General features: G+C 52.5%; 8 protein-coding genes across 8 annotated transcripts; 3 read left to right on the forward strand and 5 right to left on the reverse strand.

The window, feature by feature from the left end:
• Positions 1-351: 351 nt before the first annotated feature.
• On the forward strand, positions 352-1,722 carry J4E84_008650 (uncharacterized protein; the record flags this gene model as incomplete). The annotated part of the gene is made up of 2 exons (XM_049391220.1): positions 352-1,208; positions 1,266-1,722. 2 exons carry the CDS (start codon positions 352-354, stop codon positions 1,720-1,722), a joined length of 1,314 nt encoding a protein of 437 aa, XP_049240922.1.
• A 525-nt stretch (positions 1,723-2,247) lies between these two features.
• J4E84_008651 (uncharacterized protein) lies at positions 2,248-2,769 on the forward strand (the record flags this gene model as incomplete). The annotated part of the gene is made up of 1 exon (XM_049391221.1): positions 2,248-2,769. One exon carries the CDS (start codon positions 2,248-2,250, stop codon positions 2,767-2,769), a length of 522 nt encoding a protein of 173 aa, XP_049240923.1.
• A 636-nt stretch (positions 2,770-3,405) lies between these two features.
• Positions 3,406-5,271, reverse strand: J4E84_008652 (uncharacterized protein; the record flags this gene model as incomplete). Its single annotated transcript, XM_049391222.1, has 2 exons — positions 3,406-5,115; positions 5,173-5,271. The coding sequence occupies 2 exons, from the start codon at positions 5,269-5,271 to the stop codon at positions 3,406-3,408; spliced, it is 1,809 nt and encodes a 602-aa protein (XP_049240924.1).
• A 2,235-nt stretch (positions 5,272-7,506) lies between these two features.
• On the reverse strand, positions 7,507-8,112 carry J4E84_008653 (uncharacterized protein; the record flags this gene model as incomplete). Its single annotated transcript, XM_049391223.1, has 1 exon — positions 7,507-8,112. One exon carries the CDS (start codon positions 8,110-8,112, stop codon positions 7,507-7,509), a length of 606 nt encoding a protein of 201 aa, XP_049240925.1.
• Positions 8,113-8,560: 448 nt separating this feature from the next.
• J4E84_008654 (uncharacterized protein) lies at positions 8,561-9,766 on the reverse strand (the record flags this gene model as incomplete). The annotated part of the gene is made up of 1 exon (XM_049391224.1): positions 8,561-9,766. One exon carries the CDS (start codon positions 9,764-9,766, stop codon positions 8,561-8,563), a length of 1,206 nt encoding a protein of 401 aa, XP_049240926.1.
• Positions 9,767-10,389: 623 nt separating this feature from the next.
• On the reverse strand, positions 10,390-11,368 carry J4E84_008655 (uncharacterized protein; the record flags this gene model as incomplete). The annotated part of the gene is made up of 2 exons (XM_049391225.1): positions 10,390-10,506; positions 10,556-11,368. The coding sequence occupies 2 exons, from the start codon at positions 11,366-11,368 to the stop codon at positions 10,390-10,392; spliced, it is 930 nt and encodes a 309-aa protein (XP_049240927.1).
• A 212-nt stretch (positions 11,369-11,580) lies between these two features.
• J4E84_008656 (uncharacterized protein) lies at positions 11,581-12,817 on the reverse strand (the record flags this gene model as incomplete). Its single annotated transcript, XM_049391226.1, has 3 exons — positions 11,581-12,324; positions 12,375-12,454; positions 12,505-12,817. 3 exons carry the CDS (start codon positions 12,815-12,817, stop codon positions 11,581-11,583), a joined length of 1,137 nt encoding a protein of 378 aa, XP_049240928.1.
• A 1,376-nt stretch (positions 12,818-14,193) lies between these two features.
• J4E84_008657 (uncharacterized protein) lies at positions 14,194-14,822 on the forward strand (the record flags this gene model as incomplete). Its single annotated transcript, XM_049391227.1, has 2 exons — positions 14,194-14,346; positions 14,403-14,822. The coding sequence occupies 2 exons, from the start codon at positions 14,194-14,196 to the stop codon at positions 14,820-14,822; spliced, it is 573 nt and encodes a 190-aa protein (XP_049240929.1).
• Positions 14,823-15,326: the final 504 nt, after the last annotated feature.

Consider the following 15,326-nt stretch of genomic DNA (forward strand, 5'->3'; position numbering starts at 1 on the left):
CTACCATGTCCCTAGTGAGTTTACCCTAGCTCATACCGGCTGGGTAAATGAGAGGTGTGTTGCGATCATTGCGTCGTCATCAATGGGAATGCATTCACTGTTGTCTTGTTCTGTATTAGTAGCTTCAATTAGCAGATTAGGTACGATGTATAAAAGAAGCTGCCTGAAAGGCTTTGATGAGGCGTTAATTGGCTTAGCCATTCGAACATAGCGACGATGGCAACAACACTCCTACTACCACTGCTTTATGCTGGTGGAGCTTGTGCTCAGTATGTCCCCGTGCCGTGGGCATACACACAAAATGAGCCTCCCGTTAAGGTCACCGTTGACGCTACGGTTCGACATCAAACGATGATCGGAGGTGGCTGCTCAGGAGCCTTTGGTGTCGCCTGCGATCAAACCGGGACTCGAGGCCTCTCGCCTTCAAACCAACAGCTCGTCAGCGACTATCTATTCAACGAGAACCTCGGAGGCCTTTCTGTGCTGCGCAACCGCGTTGGCTCGAGCCCTACGGACGGTATCCTCGGCAGCTGTCCTAGAAGCCCATCAGCACCGGCCAACTACTCAGGTTTGGGAATGAATGATTCCACCGCCGACAGCTGCCAGCTCAAGCTCACTCAACAAGCTCTGACAGCCAATCCGGATCTTTTCATCTATGCAGACGCTTGGTCTGCTCCAGGTTGCTTCAAGACCGATGCCACGGACATCAACGGCGGACTGATCTGCGGCGTGCGCGGAACCAACTGCACCCACGACTGGCGACAAGCATACGCTGACTACCTTGTGGAGTACGTCAGATTGTATGAAGAGAAGGGTATCAACGTCAACTTGATCGGTGCTTACAACGAGCCCGACTTCAATCCCGTCACCTACGCTAGCATGGACTCCGACGGATACCAGGCTGCCGACTTCCTCAAAGTTCTTTATCCTACCGTCAAGAAGTACCGCGAGGACTTGAAGGTGTCCTGCTGCGACGCTACTGGTGCTCGTCAGGAACGTAACCTGCTCTATGAACTGGATCAAGCTGGTGGCGGCAAGATGTACGACGTGGCGACATGGCACAACTATCAAAGCATGCCTGAGCGACCTTTTAATACGCATGGTCAGCCAAACATGGAGACCGAGTGGTCAGACGGTAGCGGTCCATTCAATACTACCTGGGACACAACTGGCCAGCTGGCAGAGGGTCTACAATGGGCGATCTACATGTAAGTCATACATACAAAGCACTTGCTGCTGACACAACTAACTGACTCCACAAAAAGGCACCAAGCCTTCGTCTACAGCGACACATCCGGCTACCTCCACTGGTGGTGCGCACAAGACAACCCCGGAAACACCACCGGCAGCGACGCCATCCTCGTACGTCTTAGAGGTAACACCTTCGAAGTATCCCGCCGTCTCTGGGCCTTCGCCGGCTACTTCCGTTTCGCACGTCCGGGATCCGTTCGCATCGATGCTATCAGTCCCGCTGAGAACCTCAAGGTCACGGCGTTTGAGAACACGAATGGTACGCTGGCTATCCCTGTTATCAATGAGGCGCACTATGAAAGACAGGTTGAGGTTAGTATTAAAGGCTGTAATTTCACGATGGGCGTCGCGAATGCGTACTTGGCAGATAACGATCACAACAACACGATGGTTGGGACGTATGGAGTGAATGGGTCAGTATTTGTAGCTTCTGTCCCGCCGAGGAGTATGACTACTTTCTTCTTGGAGTAGGATAAGATATCTTACGTTCCAATGTTTGGGTAGTCTAATGATATTGTCCTACCGTCAATCATATTTGATAACGTCCTGCCCGATTAACAAAGAGCATTTGTGATCATGAAACCAAACGCGGGAGTGACGCAGGACGGCTGTTCGTTTGCCATGCTCCACAAGACTATAGGCGCCTGTCAGCGCACCTTTCATCGCTCACTGCGGTTTTTCACCGCCGCTAGGCTCTTTCCGTGTATTTGCGACAGATTGCTTGCTCGACCCATCGCTAATTGCGCGCAAACGCGAAGCTCCATCAACTTTTCGTTGCTCAGTTCGCCGGTTGCCTCTCTTGTTCTACGCGTTGATCGACTCTGGCGTGCCGCGCAGCAGCAAGGAACTACACCATACACGAAAGCTATAATGGGCGACTGTCAGAATACCACTGGCGCATGCACTGGAAACCCTCCTCCAACGATGACAACCCCAGATTTCCCTCCGCAGTCTAGCCGGGAATCTGCGCAAACTCCAAGCCAAGGATGTGCTCAAATGATCGTGCCTTTGGGCTTTGCAGCGCAACTCCGAGCCGTACAGGAAGCGCAGCAGGAACAAGCAGAGCGCATAGCCAAGTTGGAGCAAGAGAACGCAGATCTCAAGGATTTCCAGGGGAGAATTATCGATATCGCCGACCGCGTTCAAGCTTTGGAGCAGCGTGAAGCTTATCGTGCCTCGAGACGCAGAGAAGCAGTCGCTCAACTCAGTAACATGCGTACCCTGCACCAAGAGGCCGACAATGGATTCCAGCAACGCACAGCGGACATGCAACCGGATGACCTCGAGGGAATGTTGAGCGCGTATGGCATCATGTTGACTACTGCAATGAACAACCACCAGCGCATGCTTGGCCAGATGCGTGCGAACGGCCAGTTTCCAGCGTACACAACGCCAGTTCCGCAGGCTCGACAAGTACTTGCGCCAGTGCAGCGGCTCCACGTTTATCCGCCGGCGTACTCAGAGCCTGAATTGTGCTATGCGCACAGATTACCTTACTGCCGAGTGTGCTGTAAGTAGACGCCCAACCGTCTCGTTGTCTCGCGGTCGAGTTCTATTCCTGAAACCATCAGGAATTCGACACATCAACACCGGCGCTCCATTCATCTACTGAAAACTGAGTTTAAGGAGCCACTCTTCTTGAGAATGAATTGGGATCGCAAGTTTACCTGATGAGGGAAGTGGGGAGCTTGGCGTTGGCGGAGTTTGCTTTAGTCCATTCGTCTTGTGTTGGATCCTAGCAGTTATTGGTTTCCCAAACTTGATTGCGAACCATCGAAGGTGCCGGCAGGGGCGCCATACAATATCGCGCTTCTGTATGTTTAATATTTTGGGCATTCAATGCTGCGATGCAGGTACTGTCAAGATCTTGGTATCGGGAAGGGTATGCCGTGTCTGCGCACTTGCTTGATTCTGACAGCGTTCTAATTGTAGAATAATCATGTCATTGATCGAACCACGAGGTCTCATATCGCGATGAGTTTATATTTGTATTTGTGAAGTAGTCAGGCGCGGAAGACGATAGCTGGATGCTGATGGAGAAGCAACGATGAGGTTTGAGAGCCTCATGACGACACGCGACGCGTTCAGCTATTCCTAATCAGGATGAGCCTCGGCTTCCCAGCCTCCCAGCAACGCGACACCAAGCGCGTTTCCTCAGCGGTACTTCGTCGCCATCATCTCTGCAGCTCTCTCTGCGATGCCATAAATGGCTGTCTGGATATGCGCTGAGATGATCATCGGAATGACGCTCGCGTCCACCACCCTGAGATTATCTACGCCGTAAACCCTCAGTTGGGGGTCGACCACGCCACCGTCCTTCTTCGGCAACATCGCACAAGTTCCTAGTGGATGGTAGAAAGTGAAGACGTTGTTCCTGATGTACGTTTCCCACTCTGCGTCTGTTTCGGTGCTCATACCAGGATCGAACTCGGATACCCAAACATCTTTGAACGGCGCGGTCATGGCCATCTTTCGTGTATACTTCGCGGCCTGAATTAGAGCCTCTAGATCGTAAGGCGTACCAAGATACCTTGGATCAATGAGAGGCTTGTTGACTGGATCGGATCCGTTGATGTGGACTGATCCCCTAGAAAGCGGGTGCTGTACACCAGCCAGCAGCGTTGCATACTGCTTGCCGTAGCCAGCTGTGCCATTCTTCGGGTATCCGGTTGTTCCTATATAACCATCACTGAAGACGACCTCCAGATCTGGTGCTTCGGAGTCCGGACCAGTGAGTAGTTCAAGCTTCTTTCGATCGACAGGATTCGACTTGTCCGCGGATTGCGTTGCGAGCTGGATGAGCTTCCTGTCGTCATCAAGAGCCTGCTTCCACTTCACGAAGCCGTAGCAGCTTCCGGCGTACTGGTACAGCGAAGTACGGCCGCGCTTCCACAGGTCCAGTTCACTGGCCGCCAACGTAGTGTTATACTTTAGGATATCCACTCCGAGAATGTCGGGTTTGAGCTCATACGTGGTCTGAATGCGGAGATGGTCCTGTAGGTTCTCTCCAACGCCGGGAAGATCAACGATATGCTCGACACCAGCGTTTTCCAACACGGAATTCTGGCCTATCCCAGAGAGCTCCAAAATCTTTGGAGAAAGCAGGCTCCCGGCGGAAACAACTACCTCGCTCCTGGCTTGGATCAATGTGCCGTCCATGAGAATGACGCCAGTCGCCTTGGACCCATCCTCGTTGAGTTGAATCTTCTGGACGGTAGTGTTGAACATGAAAACTAGGTTGTCGCCAGCTTCTGGAAGATAGTCCACGGAATAGGAGCGCGTGTGATTGGATATGCGATAGGTAGCCGGTTGATACATGACGCCAAGATTGGTTCCATTCAACGATTCGAGATTTTCTTGCACGCCAAGATTGGTCAACGTTGGAATACAAGCCTGGAGCTGGGGCGGCGGATTCTCAGTGAGAGCGACTTGGATCGGCCCTCCATATCCAACACCATCGACGCCGTACTGTGGGGAGCCATTCTGTCGTTGGAAGTTTTCTGCTTTCAGCATGCTTGGAAACATATTCTGCCAGTTCCAACCTGGGTTCCCGAGCTCTTCCCAAGCATCGTATTCCTTGACAGTAGCACGATTCCAAACAAGCAGGTTCAGGGCTGAAGTACCACCGAGGACCTTGCCACGGTTATGGCCTATAGTCCGGTTGTTTGCTTCAGCTTGTGGCACAGTTGGAAGACTCCAATCATACGAGGAACCAAAGGTCGAACCTCTCAGTCCAGGGATATAGATTCGTTGCTCGTCGCGTCCATCTGGTCCAGCTTCGATGACTAGAATACAATGGCTTGGAAGAGTATCGCTGAGTCTCGTGGCAAGTGCAAGGCCGGCTGTTCCGCCTCCAATAATGACCTAGACAAAAGGTCAGCTCCGTCATGTATTCAATATTGCAGCCTGGAAAATACATACGAAGTCGAAGCTACCATCGGGTACCTGACATGTCTTCGCACTCGCTGCAGGTACGACACCCAGCACGACCGCGGAGAACAGAGCTGAGATGAGCCACATCGGTGCTCAGCGTCTTGTACACAACAAAAGTCGATACGATGGTACTCCTGCGTAGTGGACGCCTTAGACGGGAAACCTGTAGGAATAGAGAAAGCGGGAGGCCTGCTGCATAAGATTTGGAAATACCGCACGACTGTCTAGAGCAGGCCCGCATTGCCAACGATTCAGTTAGGCCCTTTTTTATCCATCATTGGCCAACAAAAAAGGCTCAATATGCGCCTTCCAGCTACGGCAATTGAGCTCAAATTGGTCCTTCGGAGAACCGCTGCCGTGTCACGGAGATAGTCCACACAAAATGTCGAGATTGTAAGGCGTCTTATCCAGTCAGGGAAGGATTGTCTGACGAGATCTGTTTGGCCCTTCAATTGGTCAACGCCTCGCATGAATACAGCCGGTATGCATGCGCCTGCATATCGCTCGCATGGATACGAATCCTTCCCTGCGCCAAGGCGGGAAAACCGTTTGGTTCGATCCCCGGTAACGCTCTCCATACCAGATACCTTGCATGCCCAAATCAGCAGCGTTACCGGGCTCGCCTCGCGAGCGCGATTGCTACACTCCCCGTGCTTGTAGCCATGTCTTCCCATTGGCTACGCCACCTGCTGATTGACCTCAAAACACCATAACACCGCCATTGCCATGTGTCGAAAGGGTCATGCTGAGCCGTCGTGCAATAGTACATCGAGTTCCGTGAGCTCTCAAGCACAGGTAAGCCGCCGGCGTCGCGACTATGGACGGTACGAAGCGAGCCAACAAGAACGATTCTTCCCAGTCGACCCCTGCAGCTGAGCGATTCTTCGGCCGCGAGGTGCGCTCCCAGCGTTGACCCAATCCTTTGAAAGCGAAGCTATCCGTCATACGAGGTTTCGTAATAGATCGGGGCGTAACTTTGGTGCAAAGTCTAAGCTCGTGCTTTGTTGGTAGTTTTTGCGGAAAGCACTGTGGATTATGCGTCTACAGTTGCTGTCCAGAAGGATCCTATGCTGGGCTGGTCGTGCCACAAATAAGTTACAAGTATCCCCATGACAGTGACTGTCTTGAATACATTTCCTTACTTGAAACTCAAGCGCCATTCTCGATGATCGCAGACAGAGGTCCGGCATTGATCACCGTCTCGGTGCTATTTACAACAATTGCCTTCTTCACCACCGTTCTACGGCTCTGGGTTCGCAGGAAGCGCCGAGCCCTCGGCTGGGATGACCACACCATCGCAGTCGCGATGATGCTCACGGTCATTGAGGCCGCAATTACTATCACGGCAGTGACGAGAGGCAAGGGAAGACCCAGTGCGTCGCTTTCCAAGAGCGACAAGGAATTCATCAACATGTACAGTTGGTACGCCCAGCTTGTTCTCTTTGCTGCTATGGCTTCGGTCAAGATCTCCGTCTGCCTGCTCATGACTCGAATCAAACACTCCAGCCAGATGAAATGGCTTGCTGGCTGCATCATCTCTATTTTAGTTATTGCTGCCCTTGAGGTCATCATCGTCCTCTTGGCCCAATGTCAGCCTATTAGCCTTTACTGGCGTTCGGGACCAGGCACGTGCTGGCCTACGGAAGTACGAATCTACTCAATTTATGCACAAGCTGGTAAGGCATACGAAAGCCATTTCCTGATCTGAAAGCTTATTTGACACCTAGGCATATCGATCATCACCGATCTCATATGCTCCTTGCTTCCTATCATCATTACGCGGGATATCCAGTTGCCCACAAGAAGGAAGGTATCAATTTGGGTGCTGATGGCTCTCGGACTGATCTGCACAGCATGTTCTGCTGTCAGGGCGAAAACACTTAATTCGAAAGCAAAGGATATTGCCTGTACGTGAAGATTCTTGCGCTGCAATAAAGCCGTACTAATTCAATTTGACTAGATGAGTACTCTGCCGTAGCCATTTGGGCCATGACCGAGTTATGCCTTGGCATCATAGCCACTAATCTCGCCCTCTCTCGATCTGTTTATCATTATTATCTTGGAAACAAGCCTCTATCCCCGAACGACAACGGACTCAGCCATGTATACTGGCGGCCTGCGGAAGGAGAAAGCAGGAGCTCAAGCATGACCAAGAACGGGGCGAGTGACATACCACTCAAACCAGCCGCTGGTGTCGAAGAAACAACCGAGGTCGAGATAGATGCGTCTTGAACAGATACATAGTATGACTTGTTCAGATTTGCTTCATTGTGGTTTCTAGTTCGTAAGCGAATCCGACTCGAACACAGAAGCCTCAACGTCTCACGTACTACTACCAGCAGCTTGAGCTATAACCCTAGCCTCTTCTTTCGACAACCCAACAGTTTCCCCCGTTGGCCTTCTCAACCAAAGGCTCACCCTCGCATCCGTCTCACGCCGTAGATCCTCCTCCGTCCATTCCCTCAAGCGCTCAGCATATTCATCGGCCTCCTCACCATCCCGTGGTACAGGACGTGGGCCGTGCGGATCACTCCCAGCACTGTCTTTTCGCTGTCGTTTCCGGTATGCGTCGATCAATTCAGCCGTGATTTCGCGCTTTAATCTCATCTTACTTCTCGCGAGACCCGTCCTGATGTACTTTTGCAAAAGGTCGTTGCGAATGCCCTCATCAAAGTATGCCATGACTGTGCCTCCGATGTGCTTTGCATATGTGCCTTCTTTGAGCTCCATGAGCTCAGCTGTTAGATCCGCGTCTTCGCAGACTAGGCCGATTATGAAAAGGAAGAGGAGGATGAAGAGGACGAGGAAACCGGTGTCGGTCCAACGCCATGCGTTTCCGTGTACGAAGGTGTGCTTTTCGGTGACCCAGAGGTCGCTGAGGGTTGGTGGAGCGGGTTCTGACGGTACTGATGGTGGTATGTATGACATGGCTGCTTTAAACTGGGAACGAGATGTGTATGTAGGTTTGCTGATGTGATTGCTATGTTTGGCTGCATAATTCGAAGATCAGGCCCCGATAGCGCACACGGAGTAGGCGTCTTATGTGAAGGTAAGTAGACAAAGGTATGATGCATGCGCGAACAGTCTTTGATAAGGAGAACAAAAGGACAAAGGTCTACCGAGAAAGCGTTGTACACACCGATTATCCCTTCCAACGTTAGTGCAAAACATGCTTCAAATGCGCGATAGTACATGAGAACGGCAACGTCAGAATGAGAAGGCGGTTGACTATCGCATATAACCCAGATCACTAGCCTAATAAACATACCAACGCAGAACAAGTCGACCTTTTGCATTTCATACATACAACGCGATCCTCTAACTCCTACCCACCCCCATAGAGAACCGTACATCTCCACCCTCGCCCGATCCTCCACTAATAAGTTGCCGACAAATCCCTCCCCGCCGATGTGACCATGCTGTTGCCGGATCCAACCTCCCCTGTCTCATCCCCGTCACGGGTATCGTCTACCTTCAGGTCCGTCGGCGAGAGGGAGCCCAGGACAGCCTCACCAAGTCTAGCATCCTTCTGAATTGCGCTGGTGCTTATGGCCGGCAGTTTCATTTTGCGACGGCCTTGGGAATACCCTGCTGTCGGTGATGGAAGTCCGCGCTCTCCCTCAGATGAAGGCGACACGCCACTTCCGACGAGCGATGGCGTGGGGTCGCCGTTTTCGTAGCTGGCGGTGTCGAGTGCGTTGCGTGGGTCATGAGAGGGTTCGAGTGAAGAGACACTTCTGGAATGGATTGACGCGACAGATGGTGGAAGCTTGGAAGGTTCGCTGTGTTGGCGGCCTCGATCACTAGCCCTGTTGTGTTCAGTGTGATTCGTACGCTTCTTGGTGGGCTTGTGACCACGAAGGACGTAGAACCATTCATCGGCGTTTAATGTGTTTCGGATCCCTTGTTTGTCATCCTTCAGACTCAGCCTTTCCTCAGCAGCTGCCACATCCTTCTCGTTGAAGGAAACACCTGCGTGTTCACTCGATCGAAGGTGGCTAAGCTGTCTATCGGAAGACCCTTCTGTACTACACTGTTGCTCTACCAGATAGTCCAAGTGTTCTTGATGTGGCCTCCAACGCGGTCCCTTCAGTGCCTCTTTTCGGATAACCTCGGTAGGACTGGGGCTTGCTTCTTGATCATCGACGGTTTTGTGCGCTCCTCCGTTTAGAATCCATTCGTTGTAACGTTGTGTTACGCTCTGGAGTAGGAAGTCGACATCCTCCCTCTCACTCTTCAGTAGACCTCTTTGCTGACGTGGCATACCCTTGAAATAGACGTCTGACAAATCCATGTTCGCAGCAGACCTGAAGTGGCTCACAGCAGCATCCCATTCGCGCAAACCACCGCAGCCACGGCCACACCAGTATTCGGAACGTGCGAGTAGGCTGCGGCTAGATCTAGCTTCGGCAAGTTGGTATGCTTCGACAGCAAACCTATGAATTCTCTTGTAGTAGGACCGTACGATTGCCTCGGCCTCAGCCTCAGACTGTTGTGCCCGGGGTGTGCGCTCCATCGAGTTGATGATTGACTGCAAAACTACGCAACGATTGAGGTATGTTTGGCATTGGATCAGACCCATGGCTATCCTAAATTCGTTGCTGGTTTTTTCTTCAATGGGGATGCCATTTGCGATAGACTCAGGCGTGATATTCGAAGGGGTTTCATTGCTGATGTGTTGATCTCTTTCTCGCAAGAGTTGACTTAATGGTGATGCGCAGTCGGAAGATTTGTCGTGTGTGGGGGGAGTTGGGAGATTGTTGATGTATGCAGATACATCGTTAGTACGATTCGCGACGCCGTTGAGGGACTCATGGCCGAGGGCAGCGACCTCTAAGGGCTGCTGAACGTTTGCGAACATCGCGATGAAATAATTAGAAGAGCAAAGCTCCTAGTAAGCTCAGGTAAATGGTTCTTGCGATGGCATAGAACTATCAACTTTCCGACTAAAGATGTTCGTGCTTTGGGATGTCTCAAGCCGCGCCGCATTTGACGTAACGCTCTCTACAGTAACTCTTTGTTCAATTCCTGCAGCCTTGCGAGAAAGCGGAAAACTTCAACACAAAGAATGACACGGCCCCTCAAATGGTGGCTGAACCGCCATGTCTGTGCGAACAAAGAAGCGGGGTACCAAAAGTTCATCCCCTGAACGGCGGAGTGCTGCCATGGCTTCCCATGATTACAGACCAGTGTGACATGGTAGTATTACTCTCGGTGATGTTCGTCGCTCTTTGATTTGACCCAGCGGTAGGGCAACGACATTCGTCTCGCTTTCGCGGCGGCGCGCTGCCTAAGTTGCGCACTGGTTCGACGGCGCTTGTTCTAAGAGGGGTCAGTATGTTGTAGGGTGTTGGAGTCGACGCCGAATTACCTCTGTGCCCTTATCCTCCAGTTGGGCGAGCAAGCCTTCCATAGTGCGGTTCTCATCAAAGCCCGACCGACGCTTGGTACAGCGCAGCAGATCCAGCTCATCATCGTAAGACTTGCGAAACTCCCTGGCTTTAGCGGAGAGGTCGTCGTCGCAAACTGTGCTGAAGGCTTCTCGGGCTTGGTGGAGTTGACGCAGCTCATAGTACAACAGGCCACGCTGGTATTGTATGCGTGGCAAGAAGTTCTGAAGCTCAGAAAGACGGTCGCAGAGCTCTACGGCTTCGCTGCACGTAGCTAGCGCGTCAAGGAGCTCATCGGGGCCAGAGGCTCTAAGAATATTGCTCTTCAAGAGTAAGCCTTCGGCGCGAGCCTTATGGCTGAGCGGACCTTTCAGGAGTCGCTCAACCTCGACCAGGGCAGTGCCGTAGTTACGCTGAGCGGTACACTCTTGTGCGCGCTTGAACAAGGGGTGGGTGCAATCTTCGGAGGGCCGTCGCAAGTGAGTTGGCTCGATCTCTTTCGGTAAGCATAAAGTAGCGGTACCAAAAGTGAAATTGACGTGAAGGTCCTCAGTACCGTCGAAGGTAGCAGGACGGTGGTTCTCGCGCTCGCCAGAGACTGTCTGGAGACGTTGTTGTTGAGCTCGCTCGTTTTCCAGCTCGGCTTGCGTAGCAAAGCACACGTTTTGCAGCTCGTGTAGGCGGGATGTCTGAGCTTCGAAGGCCGCTTTGTATTGGAGCGCCACAGCCTGCCAGGTATCTCGGTCGACCTTGAGGTCATGGACGATGCGTTCGATCTCGGAGATTTGTTCCATGCTGATCGGCGGCATCGTAGTAATGCACGAATCAATATGTTTGTGGTGGTGTCCAAGATGACGGGGTGGATGTGACTGTTGGCTCGGCTACAGACGAGTTGGTGCCTAGGTGATGTTTAGAGCAAGCGCAACCTACGAAGAGCAGGCGCGGTGGATGTGTCCTGGTCACGCCTTCTCCGGAACCCGCATATTGTAAGTTGCACCAGGCGTCGTCAGATGTTAAAGCCGCCATGTCTTGATGCTTCGACGAACCTCCACAAGCCAGCTTCTTGGGCTGCTTTTTTGACTGATGCGACTTCATCCAGGTCTACCGCGCGATTAATCTCACTATATCGCACGTCTTTCTTAGTCGAAGGTGAGGCTTCAACACCGCCTGGCTCAACAACGCCCTGGCTTGCACGGCCGCGCCGCTCCTTGCCTACATGAGCTCTTGGAAAATACTGCTCCATAATGTGCACCATGATGTCTTTGCTCACGTTCTCGGCAAGCCACTTCACAATTTCTCGTCCCTCGTCCTCCATGCCGGGCATCACCAGGTGTCGCACCAGCACTCCCTTCTTGGCGATGCCGTCAGGAGTGAAGCAGAGGTCGCCCACCTGCTCGTGCATGGCCTTGATACTCTCCATAGCCACCTTTGTGTATCCGTCTGCCTTCAGTAACCGACGGCTCGTCGCGTCACGCCACACCTTGAAGTCCGGCAGGTAAATGTCCACCAAGCCATCCATCAAGTGTATGCTCTCGAGCGAATCGAACGACGACGTGTTGTAAATGATGGGTATGTGGAGACCGAGATCGCGCGCGTGCAGAATCGATAGGCAGACCTGGGGTACGACATGTTCGGGTGTAACGAGGTTGATGTTGTGGACGCGGCCCACGTCCTGCAGCTTCATGAACCACTCTGCGAGTTGCTCTGGTGTCAGGTCGAACCCGTTGCGCTGGTGGGCTATATCGTGGTTCTGAACACGGCGTTAGTGTGTATGCTACGACGAAGGACAGGGCAGCATACCTGGCAAAACACGCATCTCAGGTTGCACCCAGAGAAGAAGACTGATCCGCTACCATTGTGTCCCTGAAAACAGGGCTCCTCTGATCGGCGTCAGCACGAGCACGCCTACGGTTTGTCTATTTCAACCCACCACCAAAGTGAGGAGCGATAGTGTTGACTTTGACAGTCTCGGCTCCTATTAGACACGTGCCTGTCGTCTCGTAACGATTGACACCGCACAGTCGGGGGCAGAGATTGCATTCACGCAGGTGCGCATAGGCCAGGGATCGCTTCTTGGCGGCTTCCACTGAGGAGAGCAGCTGATAGCGCGGTATATAGTCGTCCAGTAGGTATGGCGGCGCGAGGTAGAGGTTTCGTCTGGAGGGTATGCCTCGGGCGCGGAACGAAGGGCGTCCAGCAGCACCAAGTCTCAAGGCGGGTCGCGTTCGCCAGCTGAAAGCCATTCTAGCAGGCCCGAAGAGGACATCGAGTTGGTAAGACCACGACGCGTAGGGTACACGTGTGATGCGAGGCCGAGGTTTAGGTGCTGCAGCCATAGCGATGACGACAACCCGACTCGCCGAGGCTCTAAAGCCGCGCTATTCCCGAATTGTCACCTCCCCAATTACTGTGAAGAGCATCAGGAGGCTTTCCAGGAGCAACTACCTGCCTCCGTGTACTGTCGCCTTCATCCCCGCCTTCGTCCCACGTTACCGCACTACCACATCTCACGCGTTTAGAGTACTTCATCTTTCCGATAGCTCCGCGCCGAAAGCTTAGTCTGCGAATGGCTGTGGGTTCCTACACCACCAATGCTAGGCCGGTGGTTTGCTTTGGCACTATATCCAGGAACGATCGAATGGGTTTCAGACGAACCTACCAGCTGGAACCATCATGGTCTCGTGATACCTTCCCCGCCCGGAGCCTGGGAACACCGGCAATAATTGACCACATGAATGCAATACTCTAGTATGATCTATTCAAACCACAAGCCAATACACTTCAAAGAGCATCGTGCGCCGTGACAGAGCGGTGTGAACAGACTAAAGAGCTGCATTACCACCACTCACACCCACATCACACGCTTCTGCGTCATCTTTATCCTCTATTACTATTAGAATGCGGATCCAGGTAGGACAGCTTAATATGATATTCAGAGGAAGTGGTGTGAGAATACAGATCTGCAAAGCCACCTCAACATGGAGCTTGTCGGGCCTAGTCGCTGACAACCCTCAAGAGCTAATGGACGTCTTCACCGTTAGCAGAAACAAGCTTGCGCATCTGGAGAAGCAGAGAAATCCGCCCAAGACAGTATCTTTAGCAACCCACCAAATGCGATCGATCAATTGCTGTAGCTACCCGTCTGGTGCCCCGACAATACCTACATCTCGGTCGCCAATACCAGCGTGCCTTGCCGACACGCGAATGACAGCTTCGTCGTACTTTGTACTGTTTCCGAAAGTGGACTCATCGCTGCCTTGTTGAGCAAAACGACCACGTAATCGTGCTACTTGGTCTTGGAGTCGCTCTTGCCTTCTTGGGTGGATCTTGTCTTGGTATTGCTCGGTGTGTTGCAAACCGCGACTGCCCCAGGCACAGCCAATGCGACTTCCCAACTGATGTTAGGCAGTCACTTGCCTCGCACAAGAAAGTCTGCAAGGACGGCACAGCCATCATGTTAGCTTGTTCTCAAACATCACCCAAGCGTCCCAACACTACCGCTGCACTTCTTCCCCAAGTATAAGAGCATCACTGCGAAGCATCACTACTTCAGCATCGACAGCTTCAGCTTCCACACATCAACATCTTCCACCCAATCATCGACCCCTCAAACATCAAAATGCGCATCTTCGCTCTCCTCCCCGTCCTCTTCGGCCTTCCAGCCTTTGCTGACCTGGTCGAAACCAAGTTCCCGACATTGCTCCTGCCCATGAAAAGCTCCCAGCCGGACACCGCTTTCTATACCCAGGATGACGCGACCGTCAGCCGCAATGTAAGTGTCTACAATACCCACATCATGAGCTTGCCAGCCACTAACCCGTCGGTCAGAACAAGACAGACACCGAACAATGGACAGCAATCAACTTCGACGTCCCCCAGATCGACAACGTCAAGATCTGCCGCCTGCGATTCCTCATCAATGTCGACCCCTTCAAAAACGCCCCACTTACCCTCAAGGGCGACGCTCCAATGGCTATCAGCATCTCTCGTATCGAAGCCAAGCTCGTCAACGGTCGCAGCACCTGGAACAACAAGCCCGCCATCACTGAACACTACGACGCCTACACCCTGACGGCGAACGGCGCGTCCGAGGTAGTCAGCAAATGGTTTGAGTGCCCCATGAAGAAGGCCGCGCAATTCGTCATTCATCCGGCTAGCAAGAGAGACTTGGAGCTGTACTGGTTTGAGCTGAACTACGGTGCCAACGATGGTGGTCCACACGGAGTTGTGCTGGAGATGCACGATTAGGTGCGTAGGCTTCGGATCACATCAGGGTAAGTGGACACAGACGGTGGGCAGGAGAATGAGTGGATGAGTTATCAATGGTGGAATTGTCTCTAGAGATCCTACTATTATCCTAAAAGCAGCACAATAAACGCGTTTTCGATATCAAGCTTCATCTCTCCATCATGTCATCCATCATCCATCCCCAGTGCATCGGCCATCCTCTCCCAGGCCCTCTCCATCAACCCTACTCTTTTTGTGCTCTGGACAACACCGGTATGCTCGTCCCTTACGATGACTGCGGGCTTCATCTGGCTGAAAAGTGTGTTCTGGTGCGTGAGATTTGTCTCTTCGATTACTTCCTTGCCTTGTTCGTCAAGTCTTTTGATGACCACTATCCCAGGTGGGTAGCGGTGTGAGTGTATAGGTGACATGGTGTGTAGTTCGATGGCGCTATCGTTTCGAGAGTATGGTATGAACGCTTCTAGGCGGTTGTGTTGTGCCGATATCCTTGACAAGTGGGTTGAA

This window comes from Alternaria hordeiaustralica, assembly GCF_023758085.1.
Source record: "Alternaria hordeiaustralica strain BMP 2776 chromosome Unknown scaffold_23, whole genome shotgun sequence".
Lineage (NCBI taxonomy): Eukaryota > Fungi > Ascomycota > Dothideomycetes > Pleosporales > Pleosporaceae > Alternaria > Alternaria hordeiaustralica.